A 25,989-nucleotide genomic window follows, 5' to 3' on the forward strand; every position below is an offset into this window, starting at 1 on the left:
TCATATCTTGATCTGGTTCAGGTCTCCCTCAGGAGTGTTGCCAGTCTCATGGGGCCCCATGTTAGGCACTTCTGGCTTAGGGGATATTAAAGGTTCTGTTGATGAAGAATAAACTTAAGACATTGTTAAGAAAGACACAGAATGCTCATTCAAACTCCAGACTGCCATGGGGTGGTTATCTTTTCATTCGAGAAGTCTTTCCTTCCCTAAGATCTTCTATTTGCTCTTCTTCAGCAGATGCCTCACCACTTATTGTCTCCTCCTCATGCGTCCGGTTCTGAATGGTGCTCTGGGCACTCTTAAAAAGAAGAGAAACATCATCATCTATTACCCAATGTTACAGATTACTGGATGCCATTGCTGATCTCACTTAGATAGGAGCCATTGGATTTGCATTGGGAAGTCTTTGGAGAACATAATCGGAATTTTAACCCTAGTCTTGCGACTCTGAATTCAGTACTCTCCCATGATACTAAGAGGCTGGGGTGGAGGCAGAAGAAGAAAGGGAGAAAAGAGGAGAGGGAGAGAATGCCCAAGGCCAGACAATACTGAAATTACAGCTAATGTGATTGTGAAACTCAGCGGCAAAACTTGGCTTCGGTCTAGTGGCTTTTAGAAGACTAGCAAGAATTTCTTCTAAGCCCCAGCTGCCTGAGTGAAATCATTTTGAAATTCCATTTTCAGGGAGCTCAGTAATACGTCACTGCTACAGGAGAGGATATGGAGCACCATGGACTCAGGAAATGTGGGTTCAAGTTCTATCTGTACCAGCTGTGTGATATCACTTCAACTCTCTTGGACTCAGTCTAGTCACCTGGAAAATGGAAGGGGTTAGGCTAGAGTATCTTTCACATTTAACATCCTATGTCTTGGGACTGTGTAGACATAGCTTTGGAGGAAATGGGCACAGTTATTTAGCTGCATAGCAAAACTTGAAAGAGACACATACTTTAACAAGAAAACAACAAATGTTAAAAATTGTTTTTACATGTGATTAGGGGGGAAATAAAATATTATTAAAAAAAGAGAAAGACAAGTGAAATTGCTGTTCCATGCTCAAAACATTTTTTTCTTCTTCACATTTTTAGAATTTCATACCTTCAAAGGACTTGGTGCTCATTTATTCTCCTCATTTTACATATAAGGAAACTGAGTTCCAGAGAAGGGAAATGACTTACCTAAGTCACCCAGCTAGGGAGTCGAAAAGTCAGAAACTGAACCCAGGTCTTCCAATTCCTAGTGTAGTATTCTTTCTATTAGACCGGATCTGCACAACCTGTGGCATGCCAAAGGATTTTTTGCCGCCCACAAAAAAAACATAGAGGAAAACAAACGTGCATACTAGACCATGTGGCTTTTCCTAAATATGCTTGCTATGAAAGCAACTATTTGTTTAAAAAGTGGTACAGTGGAAAGACCATTGGCTCTAGACCAGAGGACCTGGGTTCAAACCCCACCTCCATTGCTATTTGTGATGTTGGGCAAATCACAACCTCCCTAGGTCTCCTCGGTTTCCTCGTCTGTAAAGTGAGGGCATTGGACAAGAAGGTGTCTGAGATGCCTTCTAACTCCAGATCCAAGATCCTATGTCCTAGATATCTGAAAAGATGAAGCCACTTGTGGGACCATTGGTATGCCACTTAACCTTTTTAGATTCTGGTTTTTCTCCTGTAAACATAGGGGATTAGACCATATGATGTCTAAGGACACAAACCTAGTATCTCTCTGGAACTTAATTTGAGCTTAAAAATATAGGTGCCATTTTTGATGACAATGGTTTTAAGTTAATTCAGAATAATTTACCAGTTCTCAGCTTGGACCCTGTTTGCTATGTTCACCATAGTTGAACATTTCCCAACACTTACCGGACTAGCAAAAGACCATGGTACGGATGAGGAGGGGTTGGTAGCATTGATGGGCCTTGCATCAAGATTCCCACTAACACCATGTATCCTGGCTCTAAAATCCTATAGAGACAAAAACGGTTTGGGTTGGATTTTAGTATCACAGGACAACATAACAGGAAATTAGAAAGGGAGGGATGGCAAAAGAAGATAATTGTGGGATTTGTTTCAGAAACAGAGAAGTTGAATGATGTTGTAGAGGTGAATAGAAGGCCTGGATTCAAGTCATGCCTCTGATACATGTTGAGTGTATGAGCCTGAGCAAGTCAGACACTAGCTGTGTGACCCTGGGCAAGTCACTTAACCCTGATGGTTTCAGTTTCCTCATCTATCAAATGAGCTGGAGAAGGAAACAGCAAACTACTCCAGTATCTTTGCCAAGAAAACCCCAAAAGGGCTTTCCAGGGGGCAATAAGGTGGTACAGTGGATAGTGTGCTGGGCCTGGAGCCAGAAAGACCTGAACTCAAATTTGGTTTCAGATGCTAACTAGTTGTGTGACCCTGGGCAAGTCACTTAACTCTGTCTGCCTCAGTTTCCTCATCTGTAAAAAGAATTGAACACAACAGAAACAACTGAACAAATAACCTAGCCTCTCAATATTCTAAGCAACTGTCTATAAGTTCCAGAAAAACTTTGCACCAGTAGTTAGGGAGTTCCCTATTCCAGTGAAATCAAAGGTCCTATCTGTTATTATTGCTGTCATCATCATGGTCATCATCATCATCACTGTCAAATCCCGAATGTAGCTCCCTTCTTTTGTCATGATTAATGCAGATCACTCAGGGAAAGGGTTGGAATTGTGAAACACATCACTGCAGACTTTAAAAAATTTAGTTCCCAAATTTTTATTATAAATTTCATTATAGGGGGCAGCTAGGTGGCACAGTGAGTAAAGCACTGGCCCTGGAGTCAGGAGGACCTGAGTTCAAATCTGGCCTCAGACACTTGACATGTGCTAGCTGTGTGACCTTGGGCAAGTCACTTAACCCCAATTGCCCTGCCAAAAAAAAGCAAAAAAAAAATTTTGTTATAAATTATTACAATATTATTCCATAAATATATGATATTTGTATTGTATTAAAATATATAATATTATATATTTATTTATAATTTATAATATTCATATTATAAATTATTATTATAAATAAGTCCCTAATAAAAATTAGTCCCCACGAACAAGACATGACTGGCTGGAATTATGTGTATGAAGCTCACTATGCTACTTGGACTGACAGATGACAAGTCCTGGAATTACAAATGTGGACCTCAGAGTATCCGCAAGAACTCAAGCAATAAACTATACTAGTACTAAAGCCTTGTCACAGATCAAGCCATTGCCTCAGATCACCCGGATATAATGTTGATCTATAAAAACTAAATTTAATCTTATTTTTAAGATCTGACATAAACAAAATTTTATCTCTGTCTCAATACTCAGTTTCCAAGCTATGTGGAATTAAAGCTTCCAAAATATAGCACAGTGCCTGGCATATAGTAGGCACTTAATAAATGTCTATTGATCCATTGACCTAGCAGAAGAGGTCCGAATCAGCTGGAAACAGGAGAGAGCTCGTTCTTATTGTCCCTTCTGCTCCTTGAGAGTGCTTTCAGGGAGTCTGCGGAGGATGAGTTTGCATCTTAATATTTTAATTAACTTCAAAAAGCCATTATTTTACTCACCTGTACAACTGTCTGTAGAATGCTAAACATAAAGGAATAATAGCGAGATATTGACATGTTCTAGAGCCATTTCTATTTGAACCCCATCAAGCAATATGAGGATGAAGGAATGAAGAATGTATTAAGTGCTTACTTTGCACTTGGGGCAGCTGGGTGGCACAGTGGGTACCAGGACCACCCTTGGCTATCAGTCTGTTAGTCCTCACTCTCCCTACACCATCCTTCTCTGATCATGGGGTTCTCCTTGATGAGCAAATGCATAATAGCCATTGACAGCAAAACAAACTCATTGAAAACTGTAAAGTACTTGTGTCAAGAAGAAATTTCCATTCATGAAATTTGATGTCAGTGTCTCAAGTTCCTTAGAACAGGTTTTAGAATTAATAATATGGTTTTTTAATTAACACAAGTTATTTTTGGAAAAAGATGTGAAGGAACTCGATTCAGTAGTATCAGACTTTGAACCACGTTCTAAGGTGAGAGCAAGGTTGAAATGTAAAATGGATAATTTTGATTATTTTGAATTAAAAATTTCCTGTATAAATAAAACCTATGCAGCCAAGAATAGAGAGAATGCAGAAAAATTGGGGGAAAAAACTCTCATAGACAGGCTCCCAGGTAGAATGTGATTGGATCAGAATACTGTTGTGGAAAATATATGGAAAGACTTGGACTTATGAAGGAAGATGCTATCCACTTACAGAGAAACAGACGAGTGGAAATAAGCATAGTATGGTCTTACATAAATGAGTTTGAGTGTATATGTGTATATATATGTATATTTATGGATATGTGTGTGTGTGTATGTGTGTGTGTGTGTGTATAAAACCAATCTTTGCACTTAATTGTAGCCTTGGGGAGGGCAGGGGGAAAAATAAAGTAAAAAGTACACAGCAGAGCACAAAAGAAAACCTACAAGGAAGCAAAGAAAAGATGGACAGCTTTGAAGATAATGTGTAGCATTCATTATATGGAATGGAAATGGAAATTTATTGCTTTATAGTGAATCCTCTCTTGTGTTTTCAATGTGTTTTTTTTCTTTTATTATTTTTTATTTAAGTTTAAAATAAATTCTAAAAGCATTTTTTGAAATGTTATTCTTCTGTGTAGAAGGGGTGGGGGAGGCAGGGGGAAAGGTCATTTTTTACTCACCTCTAGATCTCTTTCCAAGTCATAATTTTCCAGTATCTGGAAGGCCTTGGAATACACCTCCACAGCCTTGGCATGAAAAACCATCTCAATGGTTACAAAGTCGGAGAAAATTTGCTGGGGGGAAAAAGCTTCAAAATATCAGCATATGAATAACCTGCATTCCTACGGAGCTTTTCATTTTACAAATCCTCTTCTTCACAATGACCATGGTGCCTGGTATAGTGGTGGCCCCCTGTCATCCCTATATCTGAGGAGGCTGAGGCTTGGTGGATCCTTTGAGCTCAGGAGCTCTGAGCTGTGATGGGCTAAGTCAATCAGGGGTCTGAACTTAGTCTAGCATCAATACGGCAAACCCCTGGGAGCCAGGGACCAGCAGGCTGTCTAATGAGGGGCGAACTGGCCCTGGTGAGACATGGATCAGGCTCAAGCTTCTGTGCCAATCAGTAGCAGGAAATAGGATTGGAGGTGACTGCTGTACCACTAGCCCCAGGTGAGATGGGGAGTCTCATCTCAACTAAACCAAAACCATGGGTAAGTCATACCAATAAATGGAAACACAATATGGTGGAAAGATTGCTGCTTCCTGGGTCAGAGTAGATGTGTTGAAATCCTCTCTCTCACTCTATGACAGGACCAAGTCATTTAACTTCCCTGGGTCTCACAAATCCAGAAGCATTTATTAAGTGCCTACTGTATGCCAGGCACTGTGCTAAGCACCGGGGATACAAAGAAAGGCAAAAACAGTCCTTCCCCACCTAATCGGGAAGACAATGTGCCATTAACTTTGTACAAACAAGAGGGAAGGGGTGGGGGAAGGGAAAAAGCATTTATGCAGCTTCAGCTCTGTACCAGGCACTGTGTCAAATGCTTTTACTAACATTATCTTATCTGATCTCCCAACAGCCCTGTGAGGCAGGCAGTGTTATTATATTTCATTTTACAGGTGGGGAAACTGAGGCAAACAAAGTTGAAGTGACTTGCCCAGGGACACACAGTCAGTGTGTCCCTCAGATTTTTCTGACATCAGACCCAGAGCTCTATCCACTGTGCTCCCCACATACCGGCATTAATGGAGACGGCATTAATTGTGAGGTGAGTAGAGGGGCAAGTTGGGTGGTACAAATGGATAGAGCCCTGGGCCTAGATTCAAGATCTGAGTTCAAATCCAGCTTCAGACACTTACTAGCTGTGTGAGTCTGGCAAGTCACTTAACCCTCAGTTCTTCATCTGTAAAATGGGGAGACACTACAGAAGGCAATGGCAAATCGCTCCAGTATCTTTATCGAGTTAAACAGCCACACCAAGGTAGAGGCAGAGAGCAAAGCAACTGGTAGGGGTTATGTTCCTGTAAACTGGGCTCTTCAGTATACATGTCGGCCAGGATTAGCCTCAGCAGTGACTGCAGGGTGGGCACGGAACATGTATCTGCCTTCTGCTTGGGGGAGGGGAGAGGAGGAGAACGTTCTCATCCTGGTCATTCTCAGGCTGGAACACACAAAAGCATCGATAAAGTCCCTCTGCCAAGAGTACTGGGGACATGATGAAATATCCAAGATCATCAAGGTCAAGGCAGAAAAAATAAAACCCACAGGGTAACTAGAGATACGATTAAAAAAAATCCTTAGACTCAGGAGATCTGAGATTTAGAAGGGACCTCAAAGGACATCTAGTCTAATTCATACATAGAATAACCTGATCACTCCACCACGGAAAGAGTCCTGCTTCTGGAGTACAGAAGTCCTGGGTTCAAAACCTACCCCCAACGCTTGTGTGACCTTGGGCAAATCACTGAACCTCCTGGCCTCAGTTTCCTCATCTGCAAAATGAGGGGGTTGGACTAGATGGCCTCGAAGGTCCCTTCCAGTTCTCAGTCTATGATCCTATGAAGCCCATTTAGTCTACCGAGGCAGCTCATACCACCTTTGGATGGCTCTAATGATTAGAATGCTTTTTCTTCTTTTAGAGGCCCCTATCTGCTTCTTTCTCCCCTCTGGAAGAGCCTAGCAGAGCAAAGGAATCCAACCTTTCTCACATAAAGCAGCCATCATGTCACCCCCAAGTCTTCTCTGAGCTAAACACCCACAAGTGCCTTCTACCAACTCCCATATAGTGGGTTCTTTACATATTCTGATCATCTTCCCACCTATCAATGTCTGTCTTAAAATGCGGACCCCAAACAACGCAGAACTAAACAGTCCCCCAGATGGTGGTCTGACCAGGGAAGACAACGAGAGGGCTATTTTGATTTTCTCTGCCCTGGATGTGATGTCTCTCTAAAAGCATTGTAAGGGCCTGTGAGCATTTCCGTCTTCAAAGTCACATTGTTAAGCTCTGTTGAGGCCTCTAAAATCCCCAGATCTTTTTCAGAAGGATCGCTTTGAGCCATGCTCTCCCACCCACACCCCTGCCCCCAAAGGTGGTTTGGGTTTTTACCCCTTCCTGAAATGCCCTCCTTCTTTGTCATACAGACGGCCACCTCCGGGTAATCCTCTCCAGCAACTGGAGATTGAGTTTAGTTGTGAAAAATCAGATGCATAGCTCTGTGGCCTAATCTGAAGGACGTGAAAATCTCTGACCAGATCCCCTCTATGATATAATATGTCCTGGCTTCTAGGTCAGACTGTGGGCTACAGGCACCCCTACGATAAAATAGATGTGAGCTCCTGACGGCCTGGCCCTCTCGTAGATATGGTAGCGAGGGCCAACATCAGAGAAGATTGCAACGAAAAACCCCATGTGACCACAGCTGAGCCACTGTAAATTTAGAGCCTTAGCAGCTACCCACTTCCTCACCCTCTTACATCTGGCACTGAGACTCTCCCGAGACTTGGGCCAGTCTGACCAATGCACAGCAGCCTTATCTGGATTATGGACTTACTGGATCTCAGTGGAGACTCAGAGGTATGTCTCTAGTGTATACCCTCAGCCGAGTTTCTCTACCACCCCATTTTCATTGCTAACACCCTCTTTTTGGGTCCTCTAAATCCTACCATCCTTCAAGACTCAACTTCTGTGCAAACTCTTTCCTATTCACTTTTGCCCACTGGGATCTCTTGGCCCTCTCTCTTATCTTGTCTCATTGGGCATCACATTTGGCATCCAATGGGAAGCAGACAATCCCTGTCTATTCCAGTCTAGTTATACCTCACTATTACCAGAAATAGCAATACTAGAAAATGGTGCTTCTGAGATCTCTTTGTTGGCCAGTCAGATGCTTTCTTTAATACACCGGTTCCAAGGTGGGGAGAGCTAAGCAATTCCATGGGAGAACAACGAGTGCCTTACATACCTGGATGTCTTTCAGCTTCTGCTTCTGAAATATATCAATGGTCTCTTCGAGTTGGTGGGTGGTTCGGCTCGCATCCACAGAAGCTTTCTGCACATTCGTCTCAGCCTGAGAAGTAGGAATGAGGGGTTAGCTTTCAGCACAACTCCATACTTACCCAAATCCAGGAACATTTGTTGAAAGGACAGAAGTAAAGAGAATTGGCTTAAATGATTGATTCAGGGATGGCTCTATGCATAGGGCAAGCAGGTGGCCACACATGTGGTATAATTGTTTAGGCATAGAAAGCCCTCTCTGGCTAAATATCTCTCTTTCTTTGGCCTGAAATTTCCACCATTATAGATCCTCTGGAAGAGTATGGTGGAACTTACAGAGTAAGATACTCTTCCAGAGGATCTATAATGGAGAGATGTATACATAGAAACCCAAGAGTTTAAAGGAGTCTAAGGGAAAATCTTTTTTTTAATAGATGAGAAAATTGAGGCCCGCAGGGGAGAATTAACTTGACCAAGGTCATGATGATAGGAAATGGAAGAGGCAGGATTCGAACCAGGACCTCCAATTCCAAATCCAGCATTTTTATCACTATATCATGCAGATTAATTCATTATACTACCTGGAAAAAAATAAGACATTTGCCAGATAGAATTCATTAACAGGAATTATTAATGGAGAGAGAATGGCCTTCAAGGCCAGGAAACCGTGGGTTCAAGTCCTTCCTCTAACATGTACTGGCCATGTGTCTCTGGGCAACTTCTCAGAGTTCTGGGCAACTCTAGGTCTGTAAAGTACCAAGAAGGTGCTAGCCTACCATATACTAATGAAATCATAAATTCCTTTTGGCCTATTGACACATAGCCAGGGTGGGATCTAGATGGGAAAGAATTCAAATCCCCATAGGCTCAGGCCACTCCCTCCAAGCCTCCCTTGCATTTCCCTTCTCCCTCTCCATCTCATAGAATTACTCTCTTCAAGGACCACTTACTACCTGAAGTATTTCCCGATTTCCCTCAACATCTATTGCCCTCTATCCCTAGCAACCCTGTATTTATTTTGTACTCACTCTATGTATATTTATTCTGTATGTACTTATATAGTTACATGTTTTCTCCCTCAATAGAATGTAAACTCCTTGAGGACAGGGATGGTTTCATTTTTTTTTTTGGACTTTGTGTCCCCAGCACCTAGCCTAGCCTGGTATACAGTAGGTGCTTAACAAATGCTTGTTGATTGACTGATCTGTAGAATAGGGCACTTGAACACAAGTTCAAGTATGGTACTTCCAACACTTGGCACAATTCCTGGCATTTAGTAAGCGCTTAATAAATGCTTGTTGACTTTGCTTGACTTGACTTAAATGATCTCTAGGTTCTCAGCCTACCAACCAAAATTACAAAGACCAATGAGGAGTGTCCTTTGAGGTCAGCGACTGGGTTCCTGTCTCATAGAATCTCAGAACTTAGAGATCTCCGAGTCTAGCCTCTTCATAGTGGTACAGGTGAGGAAACTGAGGCTGAGAGATGAAATGATGGAACCAAACCAGGACTTGATCTTTTAATCTCCCAGGACTATGCTCCTTCCAGGACATCTTTGTGCTCAATAAAGGTTTATTGTTTCCCCTTGAGTTCTGTCCAGGCCTCATTACCTAATATAATGCTCACCTGTGGTTTGGCAGGGAGATTTATTACCGTTTCATAACAGCAGTGCCCCTACAGGTGCTACACTTACCTGGGACTGGGGGGAAAAAACCAGTTATTAAGGAAATCTAAATTACAGGAGCAATCATGGAAACTTTTAATGAGCCAGGATAAAGCAACGCAGGGAAATTATTACAGCGATCCCTCACACAAAGAAAAAAGTCCACTCCCCAAACCAAAATTGAAAGATCACTAGCACGAGATCATGGGTTTATTCAGTCGATCAGTCAATAAACATTTACTATGTATTTACTCTGTGCCAAGAACTGTGCTAAGCCCTAGGAATACAGAAGAACAGAAGAGAACATAAAAGGCCAAAACAGTCCTGCTTTGAAAGAGCATCTGTTCTCATCAGGGCAGGGGGAAGAAATTCTAAAAACAAGGCAGTGTGAGATAAAGAGAGAATGGATATACTGGAATCTGAAAGGAGAGAAGAGCCATTTGTGGAGGGCTGTAAAGGTGAGTGGAAAAGACCTCCCACAGAAGGTAGGCTTCCGGATGAGTCTTGAAGGAAGCCAGGGAAATGGAGAGGTAGAAGTGAGGGGAGAGAGCATTCCAGGTACAGGAAGAAGGCAGTGCACAGACATGAGCTAGGAGATGGACTGTCACGTATGAGGAACAGCAAGACCACCAGTGGGGCTGAATTATCGGGTACCTGGAAGGATGTGAAGTGTAGGGAGACTGGAAAGGTAGGGGAGGACCAGGTTAGGAGGGCCCTAAATGGCAAAAAAGAAGACTTTGTATTTTATTCTGGAGGTAATGGGGAGTCACTGGGAACTCACTGAGTCAGAGGAGTGACACAGATAAACAATCATGGCAGCCAACTGGATCAGATGGATTAGAGGAACCTCAAAGGCCATCAAATCCAACGCCTTCATTTTCCAGATGAGGAAACCAAAGCCAAGACCAGGGAACTGACATGCCCAAGGTCACAGCAGTAACAAGTGTTATATTCAGGATTCACACCCAGGTCCCTCGATTTGGGGTGTAGTGGACAGATCTTGGGATTTGGAGACCTATGCCCAAGATCACATCTATAGCAAAAGTGCTATATTCAAGATTTGCATCCAGGTCTTTTGACTTCATATTTGGGGTATAGCAGAGAGATCTTGGGCCTTGGAGACACATCGAAGGTCACACCAAAAACAAGTACTATATTCAACATTTGCATCTAGATCTTTTGATCTCATATCAGGAATGTAGTGGACAGAGCTTGGGACCTGGAGACAGAAAGACCTGAATTCAAATCCTCCCTCAGACAGTTACAAGCTGTGGCATTCTGTGCCAGTCATTTAGTTTCTCTCAGTGAACAGTTTCCTCATCTGTGAAATCAGGATAACCTCACTGGGTTGTTGTGAGGAGCGAATGAGAGAACCCAGCTTTAATAGCTTAGAACTACCCTAAGATTTCTGGGACACTTTGTAAAGCGCTCTGTGGACTTTGAAGAGCTATCTGAACGCTGGCTATTACTGTTTTGTTATTAACGTTTTTATCACTATTCCTCTTCTTCCTCCTCCTGCCGCCACACTAGCTCGAAGCCTCTACGGTTCTACGTGGAAGGATACGATTGTGTGTCGGTCAGAAGGTGACTTCTGCCTCAGTCTTTCCAATTTCTCCAGTTGTTTGATTTCATTATCTCGGACCTTGTTGGATTTCTTGATCTCGTTCTAAATGAAACAGATGAGTAGTACTTAGTATCCAGCATCGCTGAAGGCGGGAGGAAAACACGAGATGGGTGGGGGCGGTGGGAGGTGACCAGCTATGGTGTCAGAAGTGTCCTCTCGTACGTACCCGGGTTTGCTTTATCCGGGTCCCATAGAGTCTCAGTGGATTGATGACCTTCATTTCAAATCTTTCCACCTAAAGTAGAAGGGAAAGTGAACATACGGTTCTGAGGGAATTCATGGGCAAAGTGCCACGGAAATGTGATTAAAGAAAAGAAGGAAGGAAAGAAGGACATGAATCTTTATTAAGTGCCTACTATGTGCTGGGTGCTTATTTTAGCCTCAAATAAGCCTGGGTAGCTAGGTGGCACAGTGGATAGACTCATCTTCCTGAGTTCAAATTCAACCTCAGACACTTATTAGCTGTGTGATCCTGAGTAAGTCACTTCACCCTGTTTGCCTCAGTTTCCTCATTTGTAAAATGAGCTGGAGAAGGAAATGGCAAACTGCTCCAGAATTTTTCCTAGAAAACTCCAAATGGGGTCACAAAGACACAATTGAAAACAACTGAGCAACTGAAAAACCCTGGAAGGGAGGTGCTATTATTTTCTCCATTTTACATTTGAGGAAACTGAGTCAGAGTTTAAATGACTTGTCCAGGACCACCCAGCTCGAAAGCGTCTAAGGCTAGACTTGAACTCAGGTCTTCCTGACTCTAGGCCCAGGACTCCTCTGCACCACAGTTCCACTCAGTCTATCATTATGATATGGGTGAAGCACAGAGAGAACTATGAGTTAGATCTTTATTACAGCCTGATAGCATTTTACAAACTGTTTTCTTATCAGATAAGGGTTGATTTTTATGGTGATGGACAGGAAACAATCTGAGCATAAGAGAATTAGACAGATAAAGGATTTAGAACTGAAAAGGATATTTAACATATCTATTCCAACCACCTCAGTTTTACAGACGAAGAAACCAAGTACTGGAGAGATTAAATGATTTGACCAGGGTCACACAGCTAATGAGTAACAGAATTGAGATCTGAGCCCAGGTCCTAGGAAACTCGATCCAATATTCTTTCCACCATCCTCTATTTCTGGCTGAACCAACCTGTGCCCTGAGGGTACACAGCTCTTTCCTTAGGGCCAAATCATGTTTTAAAGAATGCCTCATTTCAGGCTCTAACCCACCTCTTCTTACTCGTAAGTCCAGTGGGTTTTTTTTTTCTATTGTAACACAGAATGGGCATGGATGGCTAGAAAACGATAGTGAAGTAAATGTCATCAAATTATGGAGTGATGGGGGAGGGGCAAGGGGCAGAGGTCATGTGGTCCTCCCACCCATCGTAGGAATCTCTTCTGCAAAGTACCTGACAGGTGATGTGTTTGAATACTTCCAGTGACAGGGCGATCACTATCTCACAGTGTGGCCAGCTGCATTATCTAACGGCTTAATTAGCAGTCATTCTCCATTTCATATTGATTCAAAATCTGTTTTTCTTCTCACTTCCACTTATTGGTCCTTTTTCTGTCTCCCTGGGGACAGGCAGAACAAGTCCAATGACAGCTCTTCAGATATTTGAAGACAAGTAACCATGCCCCATGCAGATCTCTTCTCCAGACTTTGTTGTTGTTCAGTCATTTCAATTGTGTCCTACTCTTCGTGACCCCATTTGGGGTTTTCTTGGCAAAGATGCTTCTCCAGCTTGTTTTACAAATAAGGAAACTGAGGCAAACAGGGTGAAGTGACTTGACCAGGGTTAGACAGCTGGTAAGTATCTGAGGCCACATTTGAACTCAGGTCTTCCTGACTTCATTTCCAGTGCTCTATCCACTATGGCGCCACCTAGCTGCCCTTCCTTTCCAGACTAAAAATTGAAGCTTCCTTCTATTGATCCTTGGCTTAGTCCTCTCTAGTGCTTTTATCCTCCGATAAATCTATTTTGCATTCAAATTCTTTGGGAACAAGTCCCACTTCTTTTGCCATAGAGCAGCCTTGAGGGCAGGGGCTGGAGCTTAATTATCTTTCTATCTCTTCCCTTACTTAAGAGTCAGAAGGAAACTTATCCATCACCTAATCCAACCCCTTCAGTTTGCAGATCATGTATCTGTCCCTAGTTTTCGAAGAGGACCATGACATCTGGGAAATGATGATATGACTTGCAGTTGACTTTGATTTGAGTGAGGGAGGACTGTGCAGGGTCACCGGCCTCACTTTCTCCTCCAGAGCCATCTGGGTCCAGTGGCCTGAAATTCACCAAGATGACTGGAGATGGCCCAGGATGCAGTGTACGACCCTGGCCCTTTTAGGCTGAGGCCTTTTCAAGTGTTCTTTGTGAATGAGCTAACAGCCCATTCAGTGAGTAGGCCTCTTTAAGAAGTTAATCAAGGGAAGGCTCCTTTAATCAAAATCTCAAAAAAAAAAATCAAACTGGGAGGGGAAGACCCTCAGGGTTCCTGGCCAAAAGAGAAATGGTTACTATTTAGCATTTACATTCACTCTGTGCTAGGAAGCCTGGTACCTACTGTCCAGATAAGGAAAGAGAGGTTAAGTGACCTGCCCAAAGTCAAGTAAGTATCAAATGGAAGAGATGGGATTTAAACTCAGGTCCCAGGCATTTAATAAAGACTTATTGAACATTCAATAAGACATAGTTTCCAGACCCTCCGATGTATATTCATAAAATATTTACTGAGCATGTATCGAATGCTTTCATTAATAAAAGCATATACTTTAGAGGAGACCTTGGGCAATTCATTTTTTTTCTTTATGCCTCAGTTTACTCATCTGTAAAATGAAGGAACTGATCCATGAGGTTCCTTCTAGGGCTAACATTTTCAGGCTTTATGGCAAAGCTCTTTTGGAGCCATCAACTCTGATATGATATATTTTTTTTTGTTTTGGCAGGGCAATTGGGGTTAAGTGACTTGCCCAAGGTCACATAGCTAGTACATGTGTCAAGTGTCTGAGGCTGGATTTGAACTCAGGTCCTCCTGACTCCAGGGCTGGTGCTCTACTCACTGCACCACCTAGCTGCCCATGATATGATATTTTTAAAAAATCTTTTAAAATTGATCTACTTTCACAGTAACACCTCATCTCTACAACCTGACATTTAAAGCCCTCCACACTCTGGTTCCCACTTATCTTTCTAGTCTTGTTTCATATTATCCTTCCCCTTCACAGATTCTCCATTTCAGTCAAATTGGCCTATTAGCTATTCTCAGTGTATGACAGCCCATCTCCTGTGCTTCAGCCCAAGTAGTCTGGGCTATCTAGAATTCCCTCTTCCCTCCCCTCCATTGCAGCAAATCACTGGCTTCCTTCAAATCACCCCTCCTTTACTGTTGGCATTTTCTCCCTCTTGAAATTACTTTGCATTTACTTCCTTCTGTATATATCACATCCTCTGCACCCCCCTCCCAAAGAAGGGCTTTTGTTTCTGCTTGTATACTTGCAGCCAGCCCAGTGCCTCGCACACAGTTAGCGCTTGACAAATGCTTTCTGAACAAACCGTATCAGATCTTCATTGTGATCCAGGTAGGCAGCTCATTAAATCTGGCATTTGGGGCTGGGGCATAGGGGCTCACCTCTGCCTGCCGGTAATCCTGCACCTTGGCCAACTCCTCCGCAAAGTTCTTCAGGGTGGTGCGCATTTCAGGATTCTCAGTATTGGCAAAGTCCAAGAGCTGCTTGACCAGCAGGTCTGCCTTATCTCGAAGTTTGGCTGTCTTCCGGGTGTAGGCAGCCATGAGCACACAGAACTGGCCAAAGTACTTCTCAGCATTGTTCACCGTATTCTCCATCACCCGGACCTGGCTGTCTCTGAGGAGAACAGCAGAGAGAGTTGACCTGGTGTTGATAGCGATTGCAGAAAGGGAACTAGAGTCTGAGTAACTTGGGTCCTGCCTGGTCCAATGTTCTTCCCATGATATCACAGAGTCTGTCTTAGAAGAGCAATGATCCACCCTTTAGTTTACAATAACATCAGATCTTGAATGTGGCTCTTCTCCCATGCCCCTCTTCCCAGTCAGAATTTATTTATAAAATCTTTGCTATTTTTATACACTTGTCTTTTTTATTTTTATACACTTGTCTTACAAAGATCTAAATTCATCTTTCCTTTAGCCACACTTAAAGGAAAAATTGCAAAGTAGGTGAGGTTGGTCTTTGAATACCCTCCCACCTTTCTTTCTGTACCATCTTCTGGACCACTTCTGCCCTCTCGTAGGTTTCCAGGCTCTCTTGGCTGTCCTCTAGAAGCACTAAGCTCCTTTTAAAACACCCCACTTCCACCTCTCCTCCTTTCACTCAGGACCCAATTCTCCGGATTCCAAGATTACCTCTCCTTCTTCCATCATCCCATCAGAACTGCTAATTCCTTAGCAAGTCTGATATCTACTAGGTATTAGTATGAATATTTAATCCGAGTACTTTCCTAACCCTCTCAAGGATATTTGTATTTTATAACAGTAATCCTAAATCCAAAGCTTCATCAAGGAACGGAGGTGATCCCAGAGTCTCAAAGCTATGCTATTATATCTATCTATCTATCTATCATCTACATATCTATGTCTATCTATCATCTATCTATCTATATCTATATATTATATATCTATATCTATATATCTATATATCTATATATCTATATATCTATATCTATATCTATATCTATATCTATATCTATATATATGCTATTATATCAGCACTGGTGTGGTCTACCAAGCCAGAAAGATAATCAATATGATGATATAAAAACGCTTCCTTCCTTCCTCATTGAGCAGGTACTTTTTTTCTGCTTACTATATGTCAGGCACTATGCTAAGTGCTTATCTATCTCATTTGGTCCTCATGACGTCTTTATTCCCATTTTAAAACTGAAGAAACTGAGTCAGAGGTTAAGTGACTTAACCAGGGTCACACAGCTAGTAACTGTCTGAGGCCACATTTGAATTCAGGTCTTCCTGACTACAGATCCAGCGTTCTACCACACTAGCTAGCTTCCTCTAAGTATGATCCTAGCAAGAGATTGTGTCTACTTTCCAAGGACTGACCCAGATAAGTACGGAGAGGCTCACCGCCAGAAGGTTAGTCACCAGGGGATATCTTCTTTGGCCATGGAAATCCATGAAACAAGCGAGAAAAAAAATACACCATTGCTGTTAGCCCAGCATGGCCCCCCTCGACTTCTGCAGTGATAGGAGTAGAAAAGAAGGAAAGGGAGCAGAGAAAGATAGTAACTATATAGTTTTTAGATTAATTCTAAAGATTACATCTAACAACCAACAACCAAGATCATCCCAACAGCTGCTGGTACTCTAAAAGTGAGATCCTTGTCCAATTGATTAACCAGTTTTCATTCTACTGGAGGAACAGAGTCATGTCAATATTGGCATTCCCGCTGTAAACGAAACCAGAAGGAAGGGGCTGATAAATAGAATGATAATCCAGGGATTCTTGGAGAGGAAAATAAAGGAGTCGGCAGAACTGACTTTTATCACACATCCAAAGGCAACAAGAAATTATTTCACGGATGCTTGTTCATCTGATGATATAATGTTCACGGCGAGCCACCATGAAGATAATCGTAACTAACATGCAGCTAATCTGTTGTGTAAGATGAAAAGAAGAATTCCATGAAAGACTCCATAAGACCCTCCAAACCAAGGCAACACATGCTTTAATACTTGCAGATCTAAATGCAAGGGTAGGTACAAGGCAAATGGTGAAAAATATAATGGAAAAACCCAAAGTTTGTAGACTATACAGTAGCTTTATGCCCATGTACCATGAACAAAGTTGAGAGGCGCTGGCTTCAAATCCTTCTTCAGATACATTATTAGTTATGCTACCCTGAGGGCAAGTAGGTGGCTTCGTGGAAAGAGTTCCAGGCCTGGAGTCAGGAAGACCTGAATTCAAATCTGGCCTCAGATACTTACTAGCTGTGTGACCCTGAGCGAGTCACTTAACCCTGTTTGCCTCAGTTTCCTCATCTATAAAATGAACTGGAAAAGGAAATAGCAAACCACTCCAGTATCTTTGCCAAGAAAACCCCAAATGGGGTCACATCAGACATGACTGAAAACAACTGAATGACAACTGATTAATTGATACTACTCACTTCCCATTTATGTGGCTCAATTAAGATCATGTATGTAACATGTTTTGTAAACCTTGAGAAATACTGTGAAACCTTGGAAGACTTGTATGAAGTAAACAGAGCCAGGAGAACAATTTATATGATGACAGCAACATTGTAAAAACAAACAACTCTGAAAGACTTAGGAATACTGATCAACACAATGACCAAAGAACTACAGAGGACTCCTGATGAAACATGCTGCCATCTCCTGATAGAAAATGAGGGACCCAATATATGTATGTATGTATGTATGTATGTATAGATGGATGGATGGATGGATGGATGTAGGGATGTATATAGACACATATACATGCATATACACATATGTAAATACTTATATATACATGTATATGTTTATGTATGCATATATAAAACACACATACACAGTATGTGCAGATATATATTCAGATATATGTGTATACGTACACATACGTATACATGTATAGATGCACATATTCAATCTGTATATGTATATTGTATGTGTGTGCATGTACATACACATGTATACATGCACATACATATGCATATGTATAACTACATTATATATATATATATATATATATATATATATATATATATATATATATATATATATATACATAGCAAATACATATAAAAATAATTTTCTGGACATGACCAATGAAGAGATTTGTTTTGCTTGAGTATCCAGGTTTATAACCAGTTTTATTTTTCTTGCTTTCTTAGTGAGAGAGAGGAGGAGAAAGAGAATATGGAGATGAAAATAAAATTTAATTTTAAAATAAGATATACTACGTCAGTGTCAGTTACTCCGATAAGACTATTTCTAGATACAACTATTTATCTTCCTTTTCTTTTTTCCCTCATTCTACCCTTTCCTCTTTTCCATTCTTCTTTCTTCAAATCCTGCCTCTGACCTATTCACCCTTGTCTGGCAGGAGCCACCAGTTCAGAACCATGGAAGGTTCCAGCCTTGAGGGAACCTGAGAGCGTAGAGCCTTGGCGGCAGTGTGCTGGGTACACAGTGGAAAAGGCACTGGATTGGGGGTCAGAGGACACTATTTCCTACCTCTTTGACCTTGGGCAAATTATTCAATATATCCTGGTCTCATTTTCCCCTTCTGTGAATGAAGGGGCTGGCCTGGATGAGCTCTAAGGTCCATTTTGGCTCTAAATCTCTAACTTTAGGATCTAGTCCATCCTCCTCCCTAGGAAGCTGAGCCCCACAGAGAGGAATTAATTTGTCCAAGGTCCCGGAGCAAATGAACGTCAAAGCTGGAACTTGACGTCAGACCTCCTGACTCCCAGTCCAATGTGTTTCCGATACCCGAAGCCACACTTCATTCAGTAACAATTCTGAAAAGAGGCAATGGTCACAAGTAGGTGGAAATGATGGTCTTTCCAGAGCCTCAGCCCATCCTGTAATTTGACCTGATGCTTCTATTTGGGAAAAGAAAATGCCAGGAAAGCTAAAGTGTCTCGCTTCCAAGTCTCATAACTTAACTAGGCCAAGAAGACGGCATGCGATCAAGGCCTATGTTAACATAATTCACCAGCTCTTATTTCCTGTTGTTATGTCTGCAGCCTTGTAAGACGCCTCTGAAACCAAAACACTGTCTTATTCCAAGGTTGGTAGTGAGCTGGTGCTTTGAATCATCCTTAGATGTGATGCTCACTCTCTGTCTTTCTCTGTCTCTGTCTTTTCCTCTCTCCCGCCCTCCTTTTCTCTTTTTTTCTCTCTCCTTCTCTTTCCCCTTGTCTGTCTCTCACCCTTTCTTCCTGCCTCTCTCTTACATGGAGTGGAGGGAAAGGGAAGAATTTGGGGCAGCACTTTTTTCCATTCCCTTTCTTTCACTCTTTGTTCCAACCAAACTGGTCTTCTGTCTATTCTTTCCAAATAATACTCCATCTCCCATCACTAGACCTTTGAATTGACCATCCCTCATGCACGGAATGCACTCCCTTCTTACCTCTGCCTCATAGGCTACCGCTTTTCCTTTAAGATATAGCTCAGGCACCATCTTCTACATGAATACTTTCCCAATTCCAATAGCTGGTACCTTTCCTCCCAAACTACCTTGTATCTAATGACTCTGTGCAAAAGTGTTTGACCACTTTATATTTATGCATGATACATAGAAAAGAGACACAAGGAAAAGCTAGAGGGGAAGGCCCCCACACTTCTTGCTTCCTGAAAGTCTTGACCGCCCTTTCTTACACTGCCCAAGATTCCACCGGGAAGGGTAATTTGGCCTAATAATCTTCCTTTTATAAAGTGGTGGAATAAAAAAGAATGGTGCATTAGAAATGAAGAGATCTGGGTTTGGGGATTTTTATCATGTATTTCTTGTCTCTCCCATTAGAATGCATTCTTTGTACTTGTATCCCCAGAGCCCGGCAGTGTTTGACACATGTCGTTATTGTGGTTTTTGGTGTTGTTCAGTCATTTTCGGTCATGTCTGACTCTTCATGACCCCATTTGGGAGTTTCTTTGTAAAGATACTGGAGTGGTTTGCCACTTCCTTCTCCAGCTCATTTTACAGATGAGGAAACTGAGGCAAACAGGGTTAAGTGACTTGTCCTGGGTCACACAGCTGGTAAGTGTCTGAGGCCAGAGTACACAGTCAGTGCTTAATCAATACTTGTTGATTTATTGATAGTGTAGCTGCATTATCTTCTTTTAAATGTTTCCAGTTCCTAGGCCATAATAAAACAGAGTAGATCAGAACAAATCCCAAAGGGAGGACACATGATGTAATAGGATGATCCTTGGATCTAGAAGGCCTAGGTTTTGAATCTTGGCTCTACTAGTATCTTCACTATGTGAATTTGTGAATTCCTCTTCTGGACAATGAGAGGGTTGGAACACTAGTCAGTGAACAAGTGCTTATTACTGCCTAGCCCAGGGGTGGGGAACCTGCAGCCTCGAGGCCATGTGGCCCTCTAGGTCTAGGCAGGGGGCTGCACTTGAGGACCTAGAGGTCCACATGTGGCCTCGAGGCTGCAGGTTCCCCACCCCTGGGCCCTAGTCTGTGCCAGGTACTATGCTAATACTAAGGATATAGGTTCAAAGAATGAAATAATGAACTCTAAGTTCATTTCCAGCTTTAAATTCCATAATACCTTCTGCAGATATTCAATATCTACCCACAGTGACATGGAATAAGGTAGTTGCTGCATTGCTTAGGCCAGCCCTCCGAGGCTGATGCATTTGGATGTAGTTGCCATGGAATCTGGCCGATGAGCCTCACGGTCGTCTTATCAGGGAGTGATTACAGGCAGGGAGACGTGTGATTACATCTTGGGCAGAAAACACTGGCTCACGCTGCTCATGTGCCCAAACTCACACATGTATAGTTGGAAGGGGCACCCGCCACAGGGGCATACCCAAATTTTCAGCTGCCTACTGGCACTGTTTATCTGGGCATCATCACAGAATCAACACCTCTAAAACAGAAGTGATTATATTTTCTCCTCCAAACAGATTCCTTCTTTCGACATCACTATTGGTCAATGGCACGCCTCATCTCCTCTCATTTACCCCATTTCTCATTCTTGGAACCTCAGTGCTGTCTTTGTTTTTTCCCTCAATTCACTTCATGACTGTCTTCTTGCCATGACACCTATTCTCCACCAATTAACCCCGCCGCTCCCTCCCATCAGAGCCTTGGACTCCATTTCTAGATCCATCAGGTCTGATAGGAGAGCTTTTGTCTTATCTTGCCAGGACTTGCCACTTCCTGGCCGCCTCCTCCTCGTGGTCATTCAGACACCTTGAACTCTATGTCCAGTAGACACCTTAAATTCAACATGTCCAAAACAGAACTCATTGTCTTTTCTTCAAACCCCCCTCCCCTCCCACCTTCCTGATTACTGTAGAGGGCAACATCCTCCTCCCAATCTCTTGGGCTCACAACCTGGGCATCACCCTAGACTCCTCACTATCCCTCAGCCTCTGTATCTAAGCCGTTGTCAAAGCCTGTCAATTTCATCTCTGCAGCATCCCTCCAATATGCCCCCTTCTCTCCTCTGACACTGTCACCCCCTCCAGTGCTGGTCCTTATCAGCTCACACCTGGGTTATTGGAACGGCTGCTGCTGGGTCTGCTTGCCTCAAGTCTCCCCCAGCTCCAGTCCATCCTCCAATCATCCACCAAAGTGATTTTGTTAAAGTGCAGGTCTGACTAAGTCACTCCCCTACTCAATAAATTCCATCGGCTCACTAATCACCTCCAGGATCAAATACAAAATGCTCTGGTATTCAAAGCCCTTTATAACCGAGCCCCTTCCCACCTTTCCAGTCCTCTTATACCTTACTCCCCAACACATCCTCTTTGGTCCAGTGACACTGGCCTCCTGGCTGTTCCATGAACAAGACTCTCCATCTCTCATCTCTGGGCATTGTCTCTCACTGTCTCCCATACTTGAAATGCTCTCCCTCATCATATCCACCTACTGACCTCCCTGGCTTCCTTTAAGTCCCAACCAAAATCCCATCTTTTACAGGAAGCTTCCCCAGCTCCTCTTAATTCCAGTGCCTTCCCTCTGTTAATTATTTCCCATTTATCCTGTTTGTACATACCTATTTGCATGTTGTCTCTCCCATTAGAAAGTAAGCTCCTTGAGGGGTAGGGACTGTATTTTGCCTCTTTTTGTATCCCCAGAACTTAGCACAGTGCCTGGCACATAGTAGGTGCTTAATAAATATTTATTGATCAATTGTTCCATAGAATCCCAAGCCCCATCCCTTTCTCCTTGACTTCTGTCCCCTTCCCCCACAATGGAATAGAAACCTCTTGAGGACAGAGTAGGAACAGTTTCCCTTGTATGTGCTTGTATTTAATTCCCAGCCCTTAACACAAAGCCTGACACATAGTAAAAGCTTAATAAGTGCTTTATCTTTCTAATACACCCTCACAATGAATAAATACTGTTGACTCGGTCTCTGCAATCTCTCTCATATCCATTCCTTCTTCTCTCCTCTACTGCCCCCAGAAGAGTCAATATAGACTCTGGGCACCACCCACTTGAGTTATTTTAATAGCCTTCTCATAGGTCTTCCTTTCTCTCCACTCTCCCATCCTCCAATCCACGCTTGACTGTGTAGCCAATCATCTATGCAGTCACAGCTCTATCTGATTAGATGGCTCAAAGCCCTTTGCTGGATTCTTATCACCTTCCAAGTAAAATCCAAACTCTTTCTTTGGCCTGGCATTCAAAGCCTGCTAAGATTTCATTCCACCTTGCCTTTCTATCCCCATCTCATACTACTCCTCTGTCTCCTTGGAAAAAAAGTGAGCTTCTTGGGGGCAAAGACTTGAGGGCATCCTTTTTCTACCCCTGTTGCCTGGCACAGTGCTTGACACATGGTAGACCACTTTATATTTATATAACCATTTAAATTTAAATTAACTTTAAATTTATATAACCATTGATAAATGGTTGTTGACTTGACCGAGCTCACATGCCAAGTAAGCATGAGAGTCAGGATTAAGATTCTGGTTCTCTCATTCTCTCCGAATCAGGACCATGGGATTTAGAGCCACAAGGAATCATAAACACCAACCCATCCTACCCCCTTAAAGTAGAGGTGAGTAAACTGAGGCTCAGAGAGGGAAGTGACTTACCCAAGGTCACACAGAGAGAAAGTGGCCAAATCTGGACTAAAGTTCGGGGCAGATTTCTTTTTACTGCTTTGTTTGCCTACTCGAGAACTGCAATTCTGCCTGTGGTTCAGGTGACCACTTTCCTTGGAAGTAGTAGCTGGCTTCCATTGAACCTTGCAGTGAAACGTCATTTATGTACTTTTTGGAAAATGAACTGTGTGATTCTGAATAGTCATAGTACCCCCTGCTGAGGCGTCCTTCCATCTCTCCAGCTTTTCTCCGTGGCTTTGGAGAAGGAAAGTTATTTGCATTCATCCTTTAAAATGCTAAATCCTGCAGCAGGCCTACTCTGAATAATATGTGACAATATGTGACTGGAAGGCCTTTGTTCTGCAGTCAAAGCTACAGAAAACAATGCATTCTATGGTTTGGAGTAGAAAGACCTGGGGCTGAAGTCCCCCAGTGTTAGAGGTGGAAGGGGGCCTTGGAGGCCATCCAGTCTAAGCCCTGCTTACATTTTAGGAAACTGAGGCACAGGAAAAGCAGTCTCACAGCTAATTAATTATAATTATAATAACGAATAATAATTATTATCGATCCATAGTTCTTCTTTAACACAGTCACCCTAGAAAGGCCCTCCTGAAGGGGCCAGCATTCAGAAGAGCCCTGATTCTGCCTCTTCCTGGCTCAGTGACTGTCACCTGACCCTCAAGATGAGTTCAATAGTCCCTGCTCTGCTTATCTTACTAGGGCTGCCATGGGGATCAGAGGAAAGGATGCGTATAAAACATCTTACACACAGTTTACAAAAGACTCCCGCATTTGTCCTCATGGAGTTTATAGTCTAATAAATACAATACACAACAATGATTCTGATGCAGTCCACGGTAAATACATTAAAAGTACAAAACAAAATTTGATGTGAGTTTGAAGGGAGGGAGATGTTACCGACCTTCCCTGTGGGACGCCACAACTGATACACTGATCACTTCCCACAATTAGCACTGGAAGGAACCTTAGACTTAATTTATTCTACCCTGTCATTTTACAGATCATAGGATCATAGTTAGAGCTGAAAGGGACGTCAGAGGTCATTCAGTCCAACATTCTCCTGGCATAGATCAGAAAGGCCCAAAGTAGGGAGTGGCAGAGCTGGGCTCCAAACCCAGATCATCTGATTCGAGTCCAACATTGCCCCGCAGTATCTTACTTTTTAGATGGAGAGGCAAGACAAAGCCACCAAGGGACATGGGTTGGCACGAGGAAGCTTGGGTTAAGTGGCAAATGAGTGTTGGAGACAAGTTTACAGGTTGAATTGAAGCCATCAGAGAAGGCTTTGAGGAAGAACTGGGACTTGGATTGGATAAGGGAAGAGAAGCAGATTGGTGGAAACCCAAGGATGCACATGATGCCTTTGGAAGAGAGAGACAGAGATAATTGTGGGCAGAATGAGCATCTGCATAGGGAAATAGTGGGAGGTTAAGGTTAGAGTCATAGGTAAAAGTCAGATTGAAGGGAGGGGAGATGGAGCATTGTCTTCCTTAAGGTACAGAATCATAAAAACCTCCTTTTAGAACCAGAAAGAACCTTTGAGATCATTTAATTTTTTTTTAATTTTTAGAGATCATCTCATTTTCAAAATTTTTTTTAGAGATCATCTAATTTAACTCATTCACTTTATAGACTGGGAAACAAGTCCAGAGTGGGCCCTGCCTCTTACTGTCCATGTGACATTGGAAAAGTCACATCATTCTTCTATGCCTCAGTGGCCTCATCTGTAAAAGAAGGCAATTGGATTAGCTTGATGGTCCTCCAAGTGTGATCTAGGGTCCCCCAAGGTCCTTTCGGGGGATCTAAGAAGTCAAAACTATTTTCTTAATAATAGAGACATTTTAATTTCTAATATAGTAAATATTGAGAGCTATAATCCAATAAGCTAATGCTCAGTGGGATTCCACAATGATTTTTAAGAGTGGAAAGGAGTCCTGAGACCACAAAGTTTGCAAAGTGCTAGGTTCTGTGATGTCTAAGGTTCCTTCTAGCTATATCTTTCTGATCTGATGAGCGCGAACACAATTCTAAAACCTGCTTGAGTCTCCTTTGAGGCAAACGTAATAAACATTCACATTTATATTGCATTTTAATATTCACAAAATGCTCTCAACATGATAATCCTGTGCGACAAGCAGCATCAAGCTGGGATTATTATCCCCATTTTACAGATATGGAAATTGAGGCTCAGGTTATAAACTGGTCTAGGGGTCATCGAGGCAGAAACCTAGACATGAACCATCCCATTGTTTTCCCCCTTTTCTCCTTTCGTACAGGAAAATTTCAGGGATGAGGAAATCCAGAATGTCAGCGACAGCGGCTGGGCCCAAAGAAGAGACTGAGGTTATAGCAAAACCACTCACCTGGACAGGACAATGTTCATCGTGACCGGAAGGAGCCAGATCTGCTTCAAAAGCAAGAATGAGGACTTGGTTTGAAATAAATAACAATGGAAAAAAATAACCAACTGAAAATGAATCCTCCAGGCAGGCTGGAAAGGAAGCCAGATGAGGCGCAGCTGTTGTCACCTGGCTCAGGTAAAGCTGGGGGCCGTTGCTGGGGCAATGCTCCCAACAGCACAGGACTAAGGGAGGAGTCAGGCAGGTTGCCTCAGTAACGGCGCGCTGGAGGCCAGCCCTGCTGGGCCTCCATCCAGCCTGCCTCTGAGGTCACACCTCCTGACTTTTCTCCCAGAGTATCAAAGCAGCCTTTAGCTCCATCTGTTTCCAACCCCACACCCCCAAATAAAAATAAAAAAGAATTAGGCCTCTACAGGCTTCGATTCTTATGGCACTAGGGAGAGAGGGGTGGCTGTGAGGGGAAA

The 25,989-nt window shown here is 42.7% G+C and overlaps 1 protein-coding gene across 1 annotated transcript; it reads right to left on the reverse strand.

Moving 5' to 3' along the window:
- CIBAR2 (CBY1 interacting BAR domain containing 2) lies at positions 1-25,717 on the reverse strand. The gene is made up of 9 exons (XM_036750063.1): positions 25,529-25,717; positions 14,979-15,213; positions 11,512-11,580; positions 11,286-11,387; positions 9,752-9,757; positions 8,027-8,131; positions 4,738-4,851; positions 247-298; positions 1-95 (listed from the first exon to the last, which is right to left on the reverse strand). The coding sequence occupies exons 1-9, from the start codon at positions 25,546-25,548 to the stop codon at positions 1-3; spliced, it is 798 nt and encodes a 265-aa protein (XP_036605958.1). The 5' UTR covers positions 25,549-25,717.
- Positions 25,718-25,989: the final 272 nt, after the last annotated feature.

Source organism: Trichosurus vulpecula, chromosome 3 (assembly GCF_011100635.1).
Source record: "Trichosurus vulpecula isolate mTriVul1 chromosome 3, mTriVul1.pri, whole genome shotgun sequence".
NCBI lineage: Eukaryota > Metazoa > Chordata > Mammalia > Diprotodontia > Phalangeridae > Trichosurus > Trichosurus vulpecula.